Source organism: Psittacula echo (assembly GCF_963264785.1).
Source record: "Psittacula echo genome assembly, chromosome: 3".
In the NCBI taxonomy this organism is placed as follows: domain Eukaryota; kingdom Metazoa; phylum Chordata; class Aves; order Psittaciformes; family Psittacidae; genus Psittacula; species Psittacula echo.
The window spans coordinates 109,555,560-109,574,968 of record NC_137736.1 but is presented as its reverse complement, the minus strand read 5'-3'; the positions used below and the strand labels follow the sequence as shown (position 1 = coordinate 109,574,968).

Sequence of the window (19,409 nt, the reverse complement as noted above, 5' to 3'; positions counted from 1 at the left end):
TTTGCAAGTCACAGAGACAGCTGGTTCCCAGGGAACAGAGACTGTATGTACTAGAGCCCAGTTTATGGTAAATTGGGGGGATACATGGACAACCAATGAGACATGGCCATTCTATAGGAATCACTACCACCCCAAACAGCTGCTGAGCAGGATCTGAATGCTGTGCCAAAGGGAGCACTAACAAGCTGTGGTCTGCTCAAGACTGACATGGTCAACCTCATAACCGAAAAGCACTTCTGCTGTATTTTGTAGTACATAACCATTCACCTTCAGAGCAACAGCGCTGTGATCCTCAGTGCCAGTCACTGTTTCTCCTTCCAACAGTGGTCTGGTGAGAATTCAGCCAGCATCTTGAATGCTTCCAGAAAGCAGAGACACAACTGTAACCGTGATTTCAGAAAATGCAGTAACAGCAACTTCATTCTGCCCTTGGGCAAATAGGACAGTATTTGGCAATTAGATTTTATAATAAAATAGAATAAAAAGTAATTTGGTTCCCTTCATATTATGCAACTGAATGCCTGGCTACACTTTTCTAATTTAGATTACTATCAGCTCCCATACCTGGTGACAGTGTTAGTATTTCTACAGAGAGTACAGATGAAATTCCCCCTTTTCTTTTTCTTCCCATTAATTTAGTTTCAGTTCTGCTGATGAACTTATTTCAAAATGTCTGCAAAGTAATTTTTCCTGTGGGTACAGCAAGAAAAAAATTGAGAAAAAAGGACTATCATTGTAATTTACTCTTTGTATATTTGGCCATGCTTTAGGAGGAAACAAAATTAAAACAAATAAAATAAAAAACACTGCACACAGCTATGACCCATACTCCTGTAGCACATGAGAAGGAGTCATGGACTTTTATTTGCATTCTGTCAATACTCCATTAGCAGCTTGAACATGAGGTTTTATTACTTCAGTAACTATCAGAAAAGCATTCTGATGTTAAATTGAGTTCTAAATGCACATCATGGATTACCGCTGAAGATTTCAGCATGCAAGAGCCCTGTATCCATTCCTTTACTGAAATCTAAGTTTAATATAGCCATTTTTTTAAAAACAAGAAAACCCCACAATGACAACCAAAAAGCCACCCCATACACCCCCTGCCAATGCAGAGACACTGGTTTTCAATCTCAGCAAAAAATCACATTGGTTCCTCTCAGATACAAGCTGAACAGAACAGCAGATATTTAGGATGAGAACAGCAACAACAAAAAAAGCAAGAGGAATGGTTACACCCTACTACTATTGTGATATCAACTTCCTGTTATAAGAATGGCAATCTTCACTTTTGGTCACAACGGCTTTTTTTAGTCAGAGACTGAAGTTAATGCTTATGCAGAATTTTTAGTGACTGTGATGAAGCCATTTCCTTTCTTATTAAAAAAAGTAAAAATCCATAGCTCAACTTTTTCCTGTCAATTAAATTCTAATAAATACAATTTAAGTATCCAGTGCAAGTTAATACTGCACCCTGTTATAGCAATATAGAATTTTAGACTTTTATACTAACTCCCAAGCTTCTAGAATGATTATCTGAAATGCAAAATATGAAAGTATTAGTTTAAGATAACTCAAGATTCACACTTATTTACAGTTGAAGTCTAGTATCTGATTCCTGTTCTGTCATTTCAAACATAATCCTACTACCAAGACACAATTTATTCTATAGTTTGCTAAAGAAGAAAGGGCAGAATTTAAAACACATTGCAGTATTGTTCAATGCCATATTACTGCCCAGTTGCCTAGAAGCCACATCTTCTTGTGAAGAACATGCAATCACCTACTACCGCTAAAGGATACTTACACCACCACAGAAATGTAAGGGAAAAGGCAAAATTCTTTTTTTGCTTTCTGCAGGACAAACATATTCCAAGCCATGCTCACACAGAGCAAAGGCAAGAGCACCTTCCAAAATATATTGCAGAAACTGCATCATGACACAGAGGATTTAAGTATATTCACTAAGACAGGATCATCAAGAAGCAACAGCAACATAGGGAGACTGGACACAAGAGAAACAGGATAAAATAGGTAGGTATTGGCTCAAGAGCAATCCTCTACCCTTGCTTTCAGACTCTGCAGGTATGACTCAGTTTTCCCTAAAGTAGTTAAGAACTGAAATTACTGAAGTGGCTAACTTCAGACATCTTGGTGGGAAAACACGTTCTTTTACACACTTCGATGGAAGAACACTGAATGATAGTGGAAACTTCTCAGAAATGAGAAGAAGGTTGAAACAAAAAAGGGAGGTTAGAAAAAAAGGAAAAAAGTATAGGAAAAGCTTATGAAACAAGCTCTCAACACATCAGTAAAGAGAAGACAGAATGAACAGCTTACCTTCAAATGAGGGAGGCAAACGAACACCCAAGAGACTGTTGGCCTCAATTATCAAATCTACTTCAGCTGCTAAAATAAAATCCTTCTCCTGCATTCAGCAGCGAGTGCCCTCATTTGAAGGTCCCCTTTTTAGTCCTTGTAATACAAAAATACTTATATCCTCCTGACCTGCAACACAGTTCATAGTGACTCTTGCTACCTTAAATGTATGTCCCACAGAATAACCTAGGCAGTAACAGCTCATTCTGCAGGTATTTTTCATTAGTCTGGACCCAAAACACCCAGAAGATGACTAAGATGCTCATCTGGAGGTTTTAGTAAACAGCTAGGCAAGAAGAACTCTTAACACAGGTAAACTTTACCCAAGCAGAAGACAAAATTTTGTTATAGGACAGGCCAATGTTATGAAATTAATTCCCCCATTTACTCAGGGCTATTACAAAATCTGCTGCCCTTCACCTTGAAGGCAAGCTGCCTTTTTTTTAGCCTTGTTCTCTTTACAAGCAAATCACAACAGATCTTTTACTACAAGGAAAACTCCAGCCATGCACTGCCTGTGTTACCAAAAGAAAACCTGGCATTTTATCTGTTTCCTCGTATCACTACAACAACAGAATGGAAAGTCGTAATGGTGAGTACCACACTGCTAGATGGCACATGGATTATATGTGAATAAGCACGACCTACAACTTTTTATAGAAAAGAAAAAACAGAATGCAAAACATAAAAGAACTTTCTGCCCAAGGTCTATTTGGTATAGCAGAATTTCCCTCTCTTAAACAGGTGCAAATCTTTGTTCAAATTGAGGTAAATATTGTATTCCCCATTATCCAAGTTTTCCAAAATGAAGACGCATTCCCAAATCACAGTAGAATCTTTGCAAAATGGGTTAAATAAAAAGGATGCAATCCATAATGAACAGATCAAAAGAATCCTGGAATGGAAGAAGGAAGAACTGAGAAAGAAGAAAACAAAAACCACCCCACTTCTTTAAACTGAATTCCATGAGTTGACTATAACACAGATGACAAGATGTGATATTCTTAGACGCATTACAGTACCCACAAACACCATTCCTCTTCCTTGAAAGACACTATAATTAGTGTCCAAAGGACAGATCTTCCCCTCTGGAATGTTCTGATATTGGCACAGGTGGAGAGTACATGTTTTATTACACAGATATTTATAAAAGCCTCTGAAAAAAATTAAGCATTAGAACTTCCCCACTTCATACAGTCACACAGTTGTACAGTGCATAGTAGTACACGATGCATGTTACTGGATGTACACAGCCTGAAAAAAAATCCTAAACCATCATTTCTTCTTTAAAGTAGCTGCCCAAGCAAACCATGTCTATAAATCTTTACCCAGAAAAGGCACCCTCCCTCAAAGAAATTTGCTTGAGGCGCGGCGGGGCAGAGAGGGGGAAATAATTGACATGGGTGTAATGTTCCACAGTTCATCTCAAACTGCTGCAGCCCACTCTAAATTATAATGTCAGTGGCTGTTTATACTTGAAGGAAGTACAGTAAATACACTACAGCCTATTCAGGTTCCTGGAATGTCCCTGATCATATGCTCAATTGCATCTATTCATTAGAAAAATCCAATCCACAACAGCAGCTGCATTTACCACCACACCCCAAATGCCAACCAGTTGCCCCAGGTGATTCCAGTGGTTTACTAGCCCACAGGACAGATTCTTCACACTCTTGTCCCTCCACAGTGACTGCAAGTTACACTTCGAGGCCCAGGGAGTTTCATTTGCTATTAGCAGTGCTTTTAGCTTCAAGCTTTTGCAACAAAAAACCGTCGCATCTTTTGCAGTCATGTCCTGCAAGTTTCAAAACCATTTATGCTGCACTAATTATTTTTGATTGAAACTTACTAAATAATTACTGTTGAAAAGATGACTTACGCAAACAACAGGCAAGTTACTCCATTTGTTTGAGAAGAGCTATGACTAATTATGTGTGTAATTTTGTTTTGTATCTCTTCAAAAAAAGAGTGTGTAATCCTGGCTATTGATCTGAAAGAAGCCAAGTCCCCATTAAGTTTTTGGGGCCAGATTTAACTATAAAATCATAAGCCAAATGAAGGCTGAAAATAAATCACTGTGAAAGAACATGAGTCCTTTAAAGGACACACAACCTCCTAATCAGTTAAAAAAAGAAAAAAAAAAAAAAAAAAGAAAAAAAACACAGAAACCTGTTTTCACATCTAACACCTGTGATGATTGTAACTGAAAGACACAAGAATTTTGTATTTACTTGATGAATTACACTGCATTTTATATACTTGTTAAATTTACCAACCACAACCAATTTCCTGTCTGTGTGGGTGTTTCACAGAACAATAATAAAGTTGTAAAAGATTGTGTTTTCTTTTTGTTTAATTAAACCGATTTAATCTTAAAACTTACAGCCACTTATGCAGAAAAGGGAGCTACAAACCCTACTTTTATGTTACCTAACAGACAACATCTCCTGCAGTATGCAAAATGGTTATTGTTAGAATCTAACCATGCTACAGATACACCAGATGACTGCAGCTGATGAGAGTGATAAATGGAAGTATTGTCTCACCTACCTCTAAAACTTATACTCCTTTCTTGTTAATTATCACTGCTCTCCTTCACTCTCCTAAAAATCCTTATTGTGGTCCAATAAACAGACAGAAGAAGAATCTCAATCTTTGCATGGTGGCCACCAGAACAGACCACCCACCACAAGGTTAGGATACTTTCCAGTGTTCCATCTAGAAGCATCAGCCCAAATCCAACTTGAAAGTAGAGTTCACAAAAGATGAAACTGAATAATGCTATAGCTATCTATTCATTCCTCACACCTTCTAAAACCACCCATGATTAGAGCTTCTTAGGGCAAATGGCCAACTTTGGGAAACTTGCAGCTGCTGAACAGCTGATTAGTGCACCATGAAGCAGGATCAGGAGGTGTAAAATCTTGTTCTCTGCACACCTGCCATTGGGGAAGGTTCAAGAAGACCGTAAGCAATTCATGGACTGAAAACTTTAACCTCTAAACATTTGCTGGTGGCATGTGAAACAGGGCAGGAGGGGCTTCAATCACCAGCCTCACACTAGCATTGGGTCCAGAGGTAAATAAAACCATTGCCAAAGAAACTGAAGCTGACTTCACTTCTCTGTTAAATTAATGATATCTTAGTTGCCTACAGGACTACAGAAGACATCCATGAAGTAGGTATTTAAAGACTCTGATTCACTAGCAGGGAGAGGGTAGCTTGGGATGGCTGATCATGCTCTCAAACAGTTCAGCATTTGATTCAAAACAGCTCAGGCACCAGGAAGAAAGAATCCAGAGGCAGTAATCAAGTCTATCACCCTACACCATGTCATCCCCAGGGCCAGATACCATTCACAGCATCAAGAAACTCCATTCACTCACAACCCCCCAGGACAGCCAGCCTTCATATGGCCTGAACTCAACATTTTTAGCCACAGGACTCCAGTCTTGGAACCCCTGTCTGGACTCTAACCAATGTTATCCTGCCCATGCTTAGGTATGAACACCAAACACACCTAAGTGATAGGCCAAATAATGCCGTCTCCAGGCAACAAGTCACAAGCTAGGGAGAAACAAGCTAGGGAGAAAAGCTAAAAGCGAGGATGGAAGTATTATGGTCAATGAGGGGGAAAAAACCCCAAAATCAAACAACACCCCCCCCCCAAAAAAAAAAAAAAAACAACACCAAAAAAACCAAAACAAACAAAACACACAAAACACACAACCCACCAAAAATGTGCAACCAAATTTAAGGAGGTGGAAAAAATCTTCATATCAGAGTCAGAACTGGGCTCACTGTCAGTGCTCTGTCAGAAAGAATACTGTTACATGAACATTGAAGTCAAAATAGCTAAAGATATTAAAACTTCATATATCTAGAGCATTACACTGCCTTTAATACCAACACATTTTAACAGGTGGTCAGGTATTTCTGTTTTATATATCGGCTTAACATCCCTGTGCTGCAGTGTGCTCAAAGTACTTTCCAAGATTTCAATCCAACAAGCCTGTTCTGTATGTGAATGATTTGTCCATGTTACTTACCAAATGCACATTTCCAATCCAGAATCCAGCTGTGCTCATTTAACCTTGGCTCATACACACAGCAAGTGTTCTCATCCTAAACAGCTAGAGAAATTTAGAGGGTAGAGTTCTAAAAAACACCATGTTTTCATGGCATGCTTAAGATCGGAGAAAATCCCTGGTTCCTCCAGTTAAGTAATTCCGTACAGCATCTTGGTTCACTGGACTAGAAAGTGTTTAGTTGTAGCACAGCACTTCTCATTGGATCTGCAATCTCCTCTATGCTCACACAGCATAAACTCTTTGGAATAGCAACAGGATTAATTAATGTCTATACAGGTCCAGAGAAATAATGACTTTATAATAATGGCTGATGTTAGCTTTGTTATACAGATTCACAATATGGTCTAGGAGAGGCAAGAGACTCACACTCTGCCATGAGTAAATGGATTTGGAAGTCCTGAAATCAAGGAAATGCTACTGAAAGCACCTCAGTTTAAAATCTCTTAAATTTGTATCACAGACTACAAATGGACATGTTTCAGCTTGTCAATAACTGCCAATCAATCACATGGGGGAAAAAAAAAAAAGTCATTTCTACAACAATCAGAATCTGAACCCAAACCAGCACTTTATCTGTAAAAAGCAAAACCTTAACCTGTTCCTGAACAGAGGTGAAAGTCAATACCAACACTAGAAGCACATGCAAGATGAATGCAGCTCAACACAGACCATGTGCTGCACCAGGTGAGTGGCCTTTGAATTAAGAATACATTCTAACATCCATTTCAGAATGACAAAAGCAAACATCCGTGTGCCAAGTCCCTTATCTGAGACAGGGCTACCACGTCTTGCTAGAAGCGGGGAAGGCGAGGGAGAAAGGGTGTGTACCCAACCACTGCTGCTTGCTGAACATCCAGCCAGTGCGACCTGCTTCTGGCAAACAGCAAGTGAAGCATATAGAATTCAAAGACCATATACTGTCTTGATTATTTCTTCTAGTTGCTTCTGACAGCAACTTGAGCTTAGATGTGCTAGATTAAATTCCGTCTTACTTATAGCTAAGGCTTCTTCCCATCTTGAGGGAAACAAGAAGGCAGCAGGAGAGTGAGGAGGAAAAAACGGAAAGAAAAGAAAGAAAACACACAAGGTACCCTGATCAGCCTTATACATCAACTGGAGAAATCCTAAGGGAATCCTAGAGGTCACCATGACCACTTTTAACATGAATTATTCCCATTCTAGGCACATTGCTTGACAGCAGGTCATCTACTCTGCTAGTCATACAGCAACACAACTGTCAGAAAAAACGGTACATTTTGTCAACTGGCAAGTTTGATAACTGCCATCAAAATCCTTTGTCCAGTCCTGGGAATAAACTTGTTTTGAAGGCAGTGACAATCCCCACTCCAAACGCATACATACCTGATCGCAACCTGCATTCACCAGTTCCTGGAGCATCTGCCTGTTTACTTCAACAGCTGCTGTAGTGCTCGACTCATTAGCAAAAGGCAGCAAAGAATATCTAATTTCTCGCAGAGCTTTCTGATATGGTCCAAACTTGGGTGTCTGTCTCATCTGCTGCTGCCTTGCAGCATCCTTCCCTATTAAAATCTTATGGTCCAGTGAAGGTTCACTGCCTGGTCCAATAGGTAGTCCCTGACCTGAAGATTTGGATGGTTGCTTTAAACCTTCTCGAATCTCTTGTAACCTTTGCCTGCTGTTCCCAGAATACGTCGTAGCAGGAAAAGTCTTTGGCCTCATTGTTAATCCAGTTTTCTCTGAGCATAAATACAGCTTTATTCTTTTCTTTTTTTTTTTAATTACTTTCTTTCAAAAAAGTGTCACTTGATGACATCAGTTTCTTGTAAACATAATCCTTCAAAGAAAAAAAGAAAAGGCAAAATTGTCAAGTTTCTGCCAAAGTTTTACTTCAGCTTACAATCTTCACATTTCCTACAGAAAATGAACATCCTTGGAATCATCATTTCGCAAACTGACAGTGTCTGAAACAAAAGAAAACAGAAAGTACATGCAATTAAGTGGATATTAGAAATGCCTCTGAAGGGACAGCATGACAATGAATCAAGCGAAAGTAAATCAGTTTAACCCATTAAGCTGTCACAGCCAGATTCTCTTTAATGATTTTATCTGTTTTCAAAATTAGGATTCCAAACTGTTTTATCAACGTAATCAATAAATCAATAAACTTTAATGCTTCATGTTCAAAATAAATGAAAACAAAACCCTTAAAAACTCCAAAGTTTCAGAATTTTTAGTACTCAACCACAGCAAGTTTCCCACCCAATTGCATAACCAAAGCCTGGACAAGCCTATCCTATTTCATAATTAGGGAAGAGTATGCTCATGAAATGTTTTTCCCCCACTTCAGATTTTGTTTATTTTACACTAGCTGAGTTCAGTTTCAGAAGTTTATGAAAAAGATTTATAATGGAAATATTGATGACTCTAACCATAGCAACTTCTAGTATTTCAATAACAAAGTGAGTAACAGAAAGACAAGATATTTTGCCTTTCCAAATGAATATCTTAGCAAAGCCTGAAGATAAGAATTCCCCCCAGAACTAGAAGGAAGAGAAGAAGAAAAGTGGAGGACGGTATATAATATTTCATTAGCTGTGCTTTATAAGGAAGAAAGGGAAAAGAGGGCTCGATAGAGCTACACAGCAACAGCAGAAGGGGCTGAACCAGCTCAGATAGCATCCCACACAGAAAAAAAAAGACTTTGAGACAGCCTCATGCACCTCTTCTGACATGCAGCACAGAATAACTATGCAGCATAGCTGAGCTTACCCAGCAACTTACAAACTCTGTGCAGCATGAAGTGACAAGAATTCTACCTTAACTAAATCCTTGTGGCATCACCATAACAGAAACATTACACAATTATGCATTTTGAAGAGGATGAAAAAGGTAGCTTTACCAGGAATGTCATCCCCCTATTGATGCTGCTTATGCAAGTTTGCTTCTGCTGCTGGTATTAGCACTTGGCAAAGTGAAGCCCAAATGGTGCTCAAGCCACTTCGTTGGGAAGGTCAGAATTTTGTTCAGTAGTTTTCAAACCGCAAATACAGAAAAAGGTAACATAGTGAATGCTCCTCTCTGTCACTCAGAAGACAACCAGTTTGTTTGTTTGTTTGTTTTAAAGGCACTTCACTTCTGATCATAGCACATTTATCATTGGAAAGAGTTCCTCCAGGAAGTGTTGTTCTTTATTTTCTCATGCTCATACTAAAATTCAGCTCATTGCAACAGCTCTTCCTGATAGCTGCAGTATTCCCCAGCAAAAGAATCATTTCCATAAATTTACCATCATTTCTCACTGCCAAGCAGTTTACTCCTGTGAAGGCCAAGACAATCTGGACACCTTCACCTCTGAAGCCCATCATCACTTTCTTGTTAGCACAGAGTTCAAGCTTTTCTCTACAAGCAAGGACTGAAATGCAACAGTGAAGTCAGCCCCCAGACTCTTTCATGATGTTTCATCAGTTTGAAATGCAGGAGCACAGATTAATCACTTTAGATTAATCCATGTCAACCTCTTTCAGTTAACTGAAAGTTAAGCTGAAGTTTTACTGACCATTTAAATCTCAGTAAAAGACACCTATAATGTAGTCAAGGTCTTGAGCTCCTCCACTCAGTACTTTCTAAGGATATCTTGCAACCCTAACTCATCAAGGACTAACAGTGACATAAAAGTCCACATGCACATTGGAAAGGGTTTGTCACTTTTCTTAAAGTGCTAAAGCTGTTCATCTAGATTTTGGTATTTTCAAAAATGACAAATCAGCTTTTAGTCAAAAACAGCTCAAGCTTTCATTGTTCTCAATGAAGACAAACTGATTTCAACAACTCAACTTTTTCTACTTAGCGCAAAAGGTAACAGATAATCTCGTTTAAAAAAAAAGCCCAACCAACCAAAACCAACAAAAAACCAACCCAGCATTTTAGGATTACATCATACCTAGCTGATACTGAAAAGATACAGAGCAATTAATTGGTCTGTAACTGTCTTTCTTTTCCTGACAGCAGCAGGCACCATATGGCTAGGTTTAGGAATCTGAGTTCTTCCTTTTCAGTCCCTATGCCAATCCTCAGGCCTAGGACATGCTGGGAAGCCTGCAATCCCCCCACCTTTTTGCAGCAAAGGACTGTTTTCCCACTTACACACATGCTTCACATAAAGAACTTTTGTGACCTTTAGCCTAAGCTCGAGTCTAATAATGCTAGGTCAAGCCAGCTGGCAACTTTCTCAGCTTACATTTACAATACTGCTAAACCAGAAAGAAACTCTGATTCTTTAGATAGCATGAACAAGAACAGCAACAACAGTAAGTATTGGAGCAAACTGCAAATGTGGTTTGTATTTTGCAGAAGGGTTTGGTTTTTTTAGCTAAATATGTAAAATAAGCCAAAAAATCATAACATTAAATATTACAGATGATTTACAGAGAAAGGCAATCTGCCTTTCTTTTTACAATCCTACTGTGATTTGCATTTTTAGCAAAAAAAAAAACGCTTGTGTACTTTAAAAGATAAGCAGTGTGTCTAATTCTGTCTAAGCATTTATGACAGTACATCTGGATTTGGAGTTATCCAATCTTCTAATGTGCACCTTGCCTAAAGCATGAATGTATCAATAGCCTTCCTGCCATCACAAGAATCGATTTTTCAGAATTATTTTTGAGCTTCAAGCCATTCTGACTAAACAATCCTAATGGTTTGGGGCTTTTTTACCCCCTCCCCAATAGTCTATGTTCTGCACAAATTAGAAGCTTGTCCATTATCCTTATTTCAAGTAAGTGCAGCATTACTTCAATTGCATAAAGTTGTAACAATTTTTTAATAACTGAATATTTTTCTTTATTTGAGAAATACCAATAGCTGCTCTGGCAGCAATCAACCAACCATGCTGAAATAATATACTGATGCCTGTTGTCTCAGCAGCACTAGCTATTCACTCTGCTGTTTCTTCATTCACCAACAGGCTACAGGTACTAGTGGCTCCGTGGAGCTGGGACACAGGCAAGAAGCTAAAGCTCAGTTGTGTTTCAAGAGCTAAGTCCCAAACCTTGAGCTTTTGCAAGCTGCTTTCCAATCTATAACTGTGCAGGCTCTGTAGCAAGCTGAACTAGAGATCACTGCAAAAGGAAGGAGTAAAGTTTTAAGGAACTGCTACAACTCTCTTCCCTCTCTCGATTTACAGGTATTGCTTTGGCTTTTTGGATCACAAATTCATGGAAACAGGTATCCTCCACTCTGTACCGGAGATACAAGATTGTATAATAATTACTGAACCAGTTCCCCCAAACAATCAGTGCTCCCCTTTATAAGTAGGCATATGGTGAAAGCGAAAAGAATTGAAGCGAGGATTTTTCCCTAAGTTATTCCTTCTCTCCTTCCTTCGGCTTACAAAACTCCAAACGTAACTCCGTGCCCGTGTCCCACTGCCAACCATAAGCACTGGCCCAATTCAGCGCTGTGTGAAACAGCTCAGCTTTCCCATCCACAGCATACAAGCAGTAATTGACCGCAGAGCTCGGACACTCCAAATAAGCTTTTTTGCGTCATTTGCGCCAGTGTCTTTGTCGGGGACAGGGGTATTTCAACATGCACACCACTCGGGAGGCAGCGGAGAGGGTGGCGAAGTGCTGAATTTTGGCAGTGACCTTCAGCTGACTGGGCACAAGCAGGGCCCACGCCGCAGCCGAGCGGGACCGCGGGAGCTCCGGACTCCTCGCTCGGCTACTCTGGCCTTCGCCTCCTCCTCCAACCCCCGGGCTGGCCGAGTACCCCCGCGGAACGCGGGCGCCCAACCTCTTCCTCCTGAAACCCCAAACTCACTCCTTTCGCATGCAGAAAGCTCCCAAAACAAATTCCGGCCATTGCATTTACCAGCAGCTCCGGCCTGCTAGGGCACCCGGCGGAGCCGGGTCCCATGGCAGGGGCGGGGGGGAGGCCGTGCTATCCGGCCCGGGGCAGAGGTCCCAGGCGGGCGGGACACCCCCGCGCGGGCTACGCTGTCACACGGGCGTCCGGAAAATGTCGGAGGGTGCGGACAGGGCGCCGAGGCACACACATGGGACGCTCCCTCCCGCTTCAAGGACCGAGCCGCCTTTGCTCCCTCCGCTTCTCCACACGACTTTACCCTCAGGGAGCAGCAGTATGCGGCGTGGAGGGGGGGCGCTTACACCCAGAGTTGAGAGGAAAACCGCCGCGCCCACCCACCCTTCGTTCACCTCCTCGGGGCGCCCAGCGCCGCCGCTCGCCTTACCGGGCCCCGTGAATGTTCAATAACGAAGCCGGCAACGACGACCCCGACAGCGCGAGCCGAGCTCCATCTTCCCCTTGCCGTCCCGGGCGCCGAGTGCGGGGCGCAGTCGGGACATTCGCTACATTGTTGGCATTCCATGAGTGTCACGTGACCAGCGGTGCCCGCGTCATTCCACTCCCCCCTCTCCCCATCCCGCCCGCCCTTCCCGGCGCATACCAGCGGGAGGAGGGGCTTCTCCGGCGGGAAGGGCGGGAACGGCCGTTAAGGGCTGTCCCAACCTGAGGCGACCAGGGGCTGGGAGAGTGGTTGTGGCATTCTGAGAACTGGAGGGCAGAGAGGAGAAGATTGTCTCACTCCCCTCCACTCTCCGGCCTCCTCGGGGTGCCCTTTCCTCGTTTTACGCTTACAGAACTCACCACAAGCCCACACTGGGGTTTGGGGAGAGGGGTGGCTGAGGGAATGGTGCTGCGTTCACTTTCTGAGGTAAAAAGAGCTGAAGCAGGAGGCTTGGAAGTGCCTGCTGCTTGTCGGGTGCCCCCAAATTAATTTAACTGAGAGTTTTGTGGTGATAACCCCTTACTACCATTATTCCTTCCATGCTGAGCTAACTCTTTGCGCACACAAAGGGTCAAGACCGTCAGTCCCTACTTGGGCTTTTCTTTTGGTTTCTGGTTTGGGGTTTTTATTTTTATTTATTATTATTGTTATCATTTTGAGAAGGTTACTTATTTTTCATGAGTTTTCATCATGGTAAGGAGACAAGGGAGCTATAAGGTGCTGGAGGAGAGCAGCCAGGAAATTCGCATCTGGAACAAAAATGCAGACCCAAGCTGCAAAGGATTTTTGGATGCAAAGCTTATGTTTTGACCTTGTTATGGATGGAGCTGCCTGGATAAGAGCCTGTTTTCCATAAAAGCAGGAATATTCTGATTTTAGCTATCTCTATGGTCTTTAATAAAGACAGTTATCCATGAGAAATAATCCACACACCCCCAAATACAGTAATGTTTGGATCTGGGAGGCTGGCTCTGACCCCGTAGCATGACAGATACACACACTAGCAATAACCCATGAATACTAATACAGAATAAGAACAATAGGAAAGTAAGCTCCTCTGTATAGATATATGCATGTATCTTTAGAACATTAACATGGAAGAAGCCTTTAGTCCTCAAATAAATATTCCTGAAATCCTGTTGCAAAGCTGAGAGGTGCTCATCATAGAGGTATTCTGTCTGGTATGGAAAATGTCAGTCTTGCAGATGCTTAAGACACATGGTTATCTTTAATCATGCAACCAGTCCCAGTGTCTTCAACAGGACCAAGAGCATGGTATAAAGAGAAGTCTGTGCATAACTGTCTCTCCAGGATGAGAGCTATATTTACAGCCTTTTCCAAGCCATAGGGACTATTTTTGTGAGTAATATTACTCATGGCCAGTCCTATCTAAGGATATTTCTCTGAGCTTGTTTATCGTAATTTATTTTATTTTTTTTTAAATGCCTTCCATGCAAACTGTTAATAGTGCTTATAAGTGATGCTGGTTTGGGAGAAGTGACTGCCAATGGCGTGCTACATTTCATGAGAAAAATGCAGGCCGGTGAACAGAAATGGTTTAGCATCTCATCCGAGGGCAGCCAGTTACTGTATATAAATTACTGTCAGAATTTCAATAGTCTCACTGACTGGAATACACTGGGGGAAGATCCTCCAGCTCTGGGGAGCTATAGAAACCCATTAGGTTCAGAGCAGATTCCATTGTCAGCAGAGTATTGCAAGGTAATGCAGTTCATTCTGCAATCTTCAAATACCTGCAAAACTGAAGTAAATTTTAAATGATATGACAGATGCAGCACAGCTTCATTTTCTGAATTACTGGTGTGCTTAGCTGATGAAGCATAGCAACATGATTGCCCAAACCAGAGATTGCTCAATGGCTTGAGACCTTTTCCCAACAAAGTTTAGGCTGGTTTAAAGGAACAGCATCTAGATAAAAATTGCTTACTCTGTGCTAATATGCTCTTTCGTAAGATTTGGTTGTCATCCACATTCTTAAATCTAGGTAAAACAGATCTTTTAATTTATTTTTCTCCTTTGGAACTGTTTGTTTTCCTTTTGCATTCCAGTCCATCTGGGAATGAGATTCAGCTGCACTATTTCATCTCCTGGTTCCAGCCATCGGCACATTCTGAATTTCATGCATTTGCAGAGTTGCTGAGTCTGAATTCTCACCAGCAGAGCTGCAGGTATAGGTAAGATGGGTTGCATCTGCGCCCTAGAAAGTACCTGTACTTGGCTGGTACACCACAGATGAGAAAACTCCATAGACTATTTGTGCTTTTAGCCCTTAGAAACCCAAATTATTAGAAATCAGGTCCCTCAGAAATATGAAGGAAATTGGAATGAGTTGGGTTGTAGCATGATATAACAACTTGGTTAAAACATAATTTGATCTCTGTAAGTTTTTTGGACATTACTGTGTTATCAGTCAACTCATTCCTTCCATGTATCTTCTCCACATCTCTCCAGAAGGAGAGGTGCAACATGAAAAGAACAATATAATTTGTCTGTATGAGCAAATCCATTCACAGACTAGACCATGAGATAATAAACTACCATGAGTAAGGGTCAGTGTGTTTATTCATGGCACTGCTTTGGTGAGTGACTCCGCTGGATCTGTGGTGATTATAGCACTGCCCTCCTGCCTTGTCTGAGCAGCTGTCTGTCCTGTGTGGGTACTGTGGAAGGGACCACAGCTCTACTATTTCACACTCTTTCTCCTTCCACTCACCCAAGACAGTGAGGGAAGCAGGAGCTCTGTACAGCTCCATCCCCTCGCATCTAATGCTGCCTCATCCCCTACCTGTACTCTTGTTTCACTGTTTGCTTTCTAAACTATTGTATTTGGAACCAATTATCAAATCATACTGCTAAAAATACTCTTAGCAACCAAATCAGTGTGATGTGGGTGGATGAACTTTTTCTTTACACAGTGCTGGTAGCCAATAAAAACCTGAACCCATTCAGAAAATGTGAAAAAGAAAGGTAAAGCAAGAACATCATTGGCAATGTCTAGTCCTCTAGTCTTTTTTCAAAAAGATGAATACACACACAAGTGAAATTTTTATGAACATGTGAACACACATGTGCATGAGCATACAGACACAAAGGATTTGCTGACAGTGACATCCTTCACAAGGACAATGTGTCTAGAACAAACCACTGTGACAAAAAATGAATGATGTGCAGGGAAAAAAGATTTAGGTAAACATTCTTTTTTTAATATAGTGATTTCTCTGCAGAATGATACTGAGAATCATTCTTCCCACCTATTCAAAACCAGTTTGAAACAGGAGTTCTAAGGCCTCCAGCACAGTACTGACAACAAAACCTATATATGAAAATACATGTTTAACTGTGATACAAAACTACATTTGCAGCAAAGATGTTCTTTTTGTCAGGACCATCTCTATGAGATCTATCACAGCATTTTGGGGGGGGCAGAAAGGATGTAATGAACATAAGAGCTGATACTTCAGAACTACATTTTATTTCAGCACAAAGTAGGTGAAATAGGACAAATTTGACTAGGAAACTGCCTCAGCTTTGAGAGGAAACATGAACCTAGGCTCTTGTTAACCAGGTAGGGTGTGCTGGATGCTCACAGTGTCTTTCAGCCCTCACACAGAAGGTTCAAAACTTCAAATTTCACAAGGACCCATGTTCCTATGTACTCTGCCCCCAGCCCCACACTCCATATCAATCATTGACTGCAGCTGGAGCCCAGGCAGCGCCCAAGAGGACTGCAGGAATGTCGGGACTTTGTGTGGAATTTCACCAGCGCGAGCCAGTTGTGCTCTCCGTTTGTGAAAGAATTGGCCAAATTTTCAAGTCCCTGCAATCAGCTTCATGGCATCACTTAGTTCAGATGAAATGTGGATGGTTTTTGAACATCAGAGCCAACTAGTTCCAAAATTTTAGGGAAAGTTTTTGGGCATCCATAGGCAGGGAAGTTCTGCTCCTGGAGAAAATCGGAAGGGGGTAATGCAGGACACAGGAAGCCCTGGCATCTGGTGAGGGCATGCAGCAACCATCAATCTGGCCTGTAATTAGGTTTTCGTCAAAGGCCTGGCACAGTAGCTCTTAGCATCTTCCAGCATAACAATGCCCCCACCACAGCTCTACCCATCCTCCTGCAGACAATGATTCACACTCCAGACAGAAAGAAAAGGTGTGGGAGGAACAGCAGCACACTCACAGCCCTTGGCTTGGTGCAGAAAATGAGGGACTCTGGAAGCGGTGAGGACAAGGATACCTTCCTATCTTCCCAAAATGGAAAAAATGTGTGGAAAAAATGGAGGGAGCTGTGAGGAACCAATGAGGCACTTATCCACTACTCTTGAGAAGAAAATACAAAGGAATCCCAGATCCAATATGGAGGTGAGGGTTTGGGACTAGGAAGCTCCCAGAGGAGAACTGGGTGGAAGAGCAGCACCAGAGCACACGGGGAGGAATGTGCCATGTGTCTAGCACTACAGACTGTCCCTGCCCTGTGCAGACACATACACACACCAGTGCAAGGGCATTTGCAACCATTAGAGACCATGTAATAAGACTGGTGACACTTCACTAAACTATCTCATGTTGATTTTTGGGAGGGGGTGGTAGCCAGGTCTGTTGAGCCAAAGACAGCATAGATCAGCTCTGCTTCATTCCCTATCCCACTTGGGGAGTGACAGCAACCCACTTCACTGCTCCACCAGAGCTTCCCTGTCTGTAAGGAAAGAGGAGTAATTCCCACATTTTGGAAAGATCAGGAAATGTCTAGATGAATAGCTCCTTCTGTGGGCTATCATTATGTTCAATTGATGCCTCAAAGCCCAGCATCATAATTTAGCATTAATTTAATAGAAAGCTGTGTTCATTTCTCTGATAATTTAATGCACCTCTTCAGAAGGCCTGGTATTAAAGTCCTTTGTAGCTCTTCCCATCAGAAAATTATATATATATATTTTTAAGTATCTATAAAATTTACATTTTGCATTAGACTGATTATCAATTTAAGACTGTTGGCTGCTAAGAAATTCATATTGTCACCTCTACGATAAATGACACATATTTTGAAGTGAGTTTACCAAGGAAAGGATGTCTTTAATCAACTGTTAACCCAAATCCAGTGTTTTGTTGTTTTCGGCTACCAACTGGGAGAGCAGGAGAAGAAATCTCCTATTTCCTGTGAAATATTTGGTTTACGGAAAACCAGAAGTCTGGAAAGCAGAAGAAATGGTGTCTCATTTCACTGGAAATATAGAAATAAGTTACTATGTCAGTATAAACTGACACGTGCTTTGTCTATTGAGCAGCTCATACATAAGGCAAATCTGAGATTCTTTTAGATAAGATCCTGGAAGAAGAGACAAAAATTACTCGCGTGACAGAGACCAAAATCTACTGAAACAAAACCAAAATAGCAGCAAACAAAACTTTCTTGAAAATGGGTACTTTTACTTAGTTACCTTCTTGCAATTAATGCCTGGTCACTAAACCTAAATGTCACATTTCCCAAAAGCAGCACTAGAAATGTACCCACTATACACCTCACCAGAGAAATCTGATAGATAATCTTTAGTAGGGAGATAAAAAAGATGCAGCAGCCACAGCAGGGAGTATTACACACAACTTACATCTTTGGGGTTAATTAGGAACCCATGCCCATTTGGTGGCAAACCAGACTGAGTCACAGGCATTTTAACACAGTTACTCCTAACACTTTTCAGAGTAAAAAACAAGACCAGTTCAGAAAGCCTCAGGATGTCTTCATGATAGAAACTTATCAAAGTCCTTTTTGTCCTAAGGGTGGACAAGAAGGTCAGCTGGAGAAAATAAATGTACTAACAAAGGATTTCAACAGCAAGGGCTGTCAGTCCATATCCTTGGAAAATAAAACTACCTTACAAACGTACAAATTGTTCTCTCCCAGCTAAAGGGTAGAATTGAGTCAGAAGTGAGCACTGCTAATAGGATGCCTTATCAAAAGTGATACAAGGAAAACCTATTATTCAGAAAAGGACAAGAAAGTGTCAGATTAGGTATCATTTGAACACATTTCAGGTTCCCAACATGATGTGTGCTTTGGGCTAGCTGTGGGACTCAGAGGAAATCATTCCTCTTCTGAGATGTTGTTGGATCTGCCAGAGTCTGGAAAAGCAGGGAAGTATAGTTGGAAGATTATCAAAAAAATAGTGACTATGGTAATGAGCTTTGGATCAGATCTTTCAACAAGACTTGGATTTTTCCCTGTAAGCCTTGTTATTATGACTGAATCAGCTCAAAAGGAGGAGAAAAAAAAAAAAAAAAAGAAATAACAGCAACAAATTCCAACTGATTAAATTCTGAGAGAAAACTGAATGTGGAACAGGATAAAGAAAAGGATGGCATAGAAACATGGGCACTGGCATGTGTTCAGAAGTACTATTAGTGTGTATTCAAAGACAACTGAAATAGTAGCACAGATGGGCAAAGAAGGACAACCATGGGTAAGAAGAAGACACAGTGCAGAGGAAGAGAAATAGAAAGATCATAGACTGACACCAGTAATGCACAAGGGGAAAAGCGCGAGGCAATATAAAACATGGAAATTAAATTATAGGAAATTGCACCATGTGCATTCCTATATTCTAGATAGACTGAACAAGACCACAGTG

General features: G+C 41.2%; 1 protein-coding gene across 1 annotated transcript in view; it reads right to left on the bottom strand.

Annotated features, from left to right (window-relative positions):
- Positions 1-8,174, bottom strand: part of LATS2 (large tumor suppressor kinase 2) — a gene marked incomplete at its 5' end in the record, with an annotated part of 45,334 nt that extends 37,160 nt beyond the window's left edge. The window contains one exon of the mRNA XM_080614189.1: positions 7,836-8,174. Within this exon, the coding sequence (XP_080470315.1) occupies positions 7,836-8,174 (339 nt within the window). The remainder of the gene's footprint in view (positions 1-7,835) is intronic.
- Positions 8,175-19,409: the final 11,235 nt, after the last annotated feature.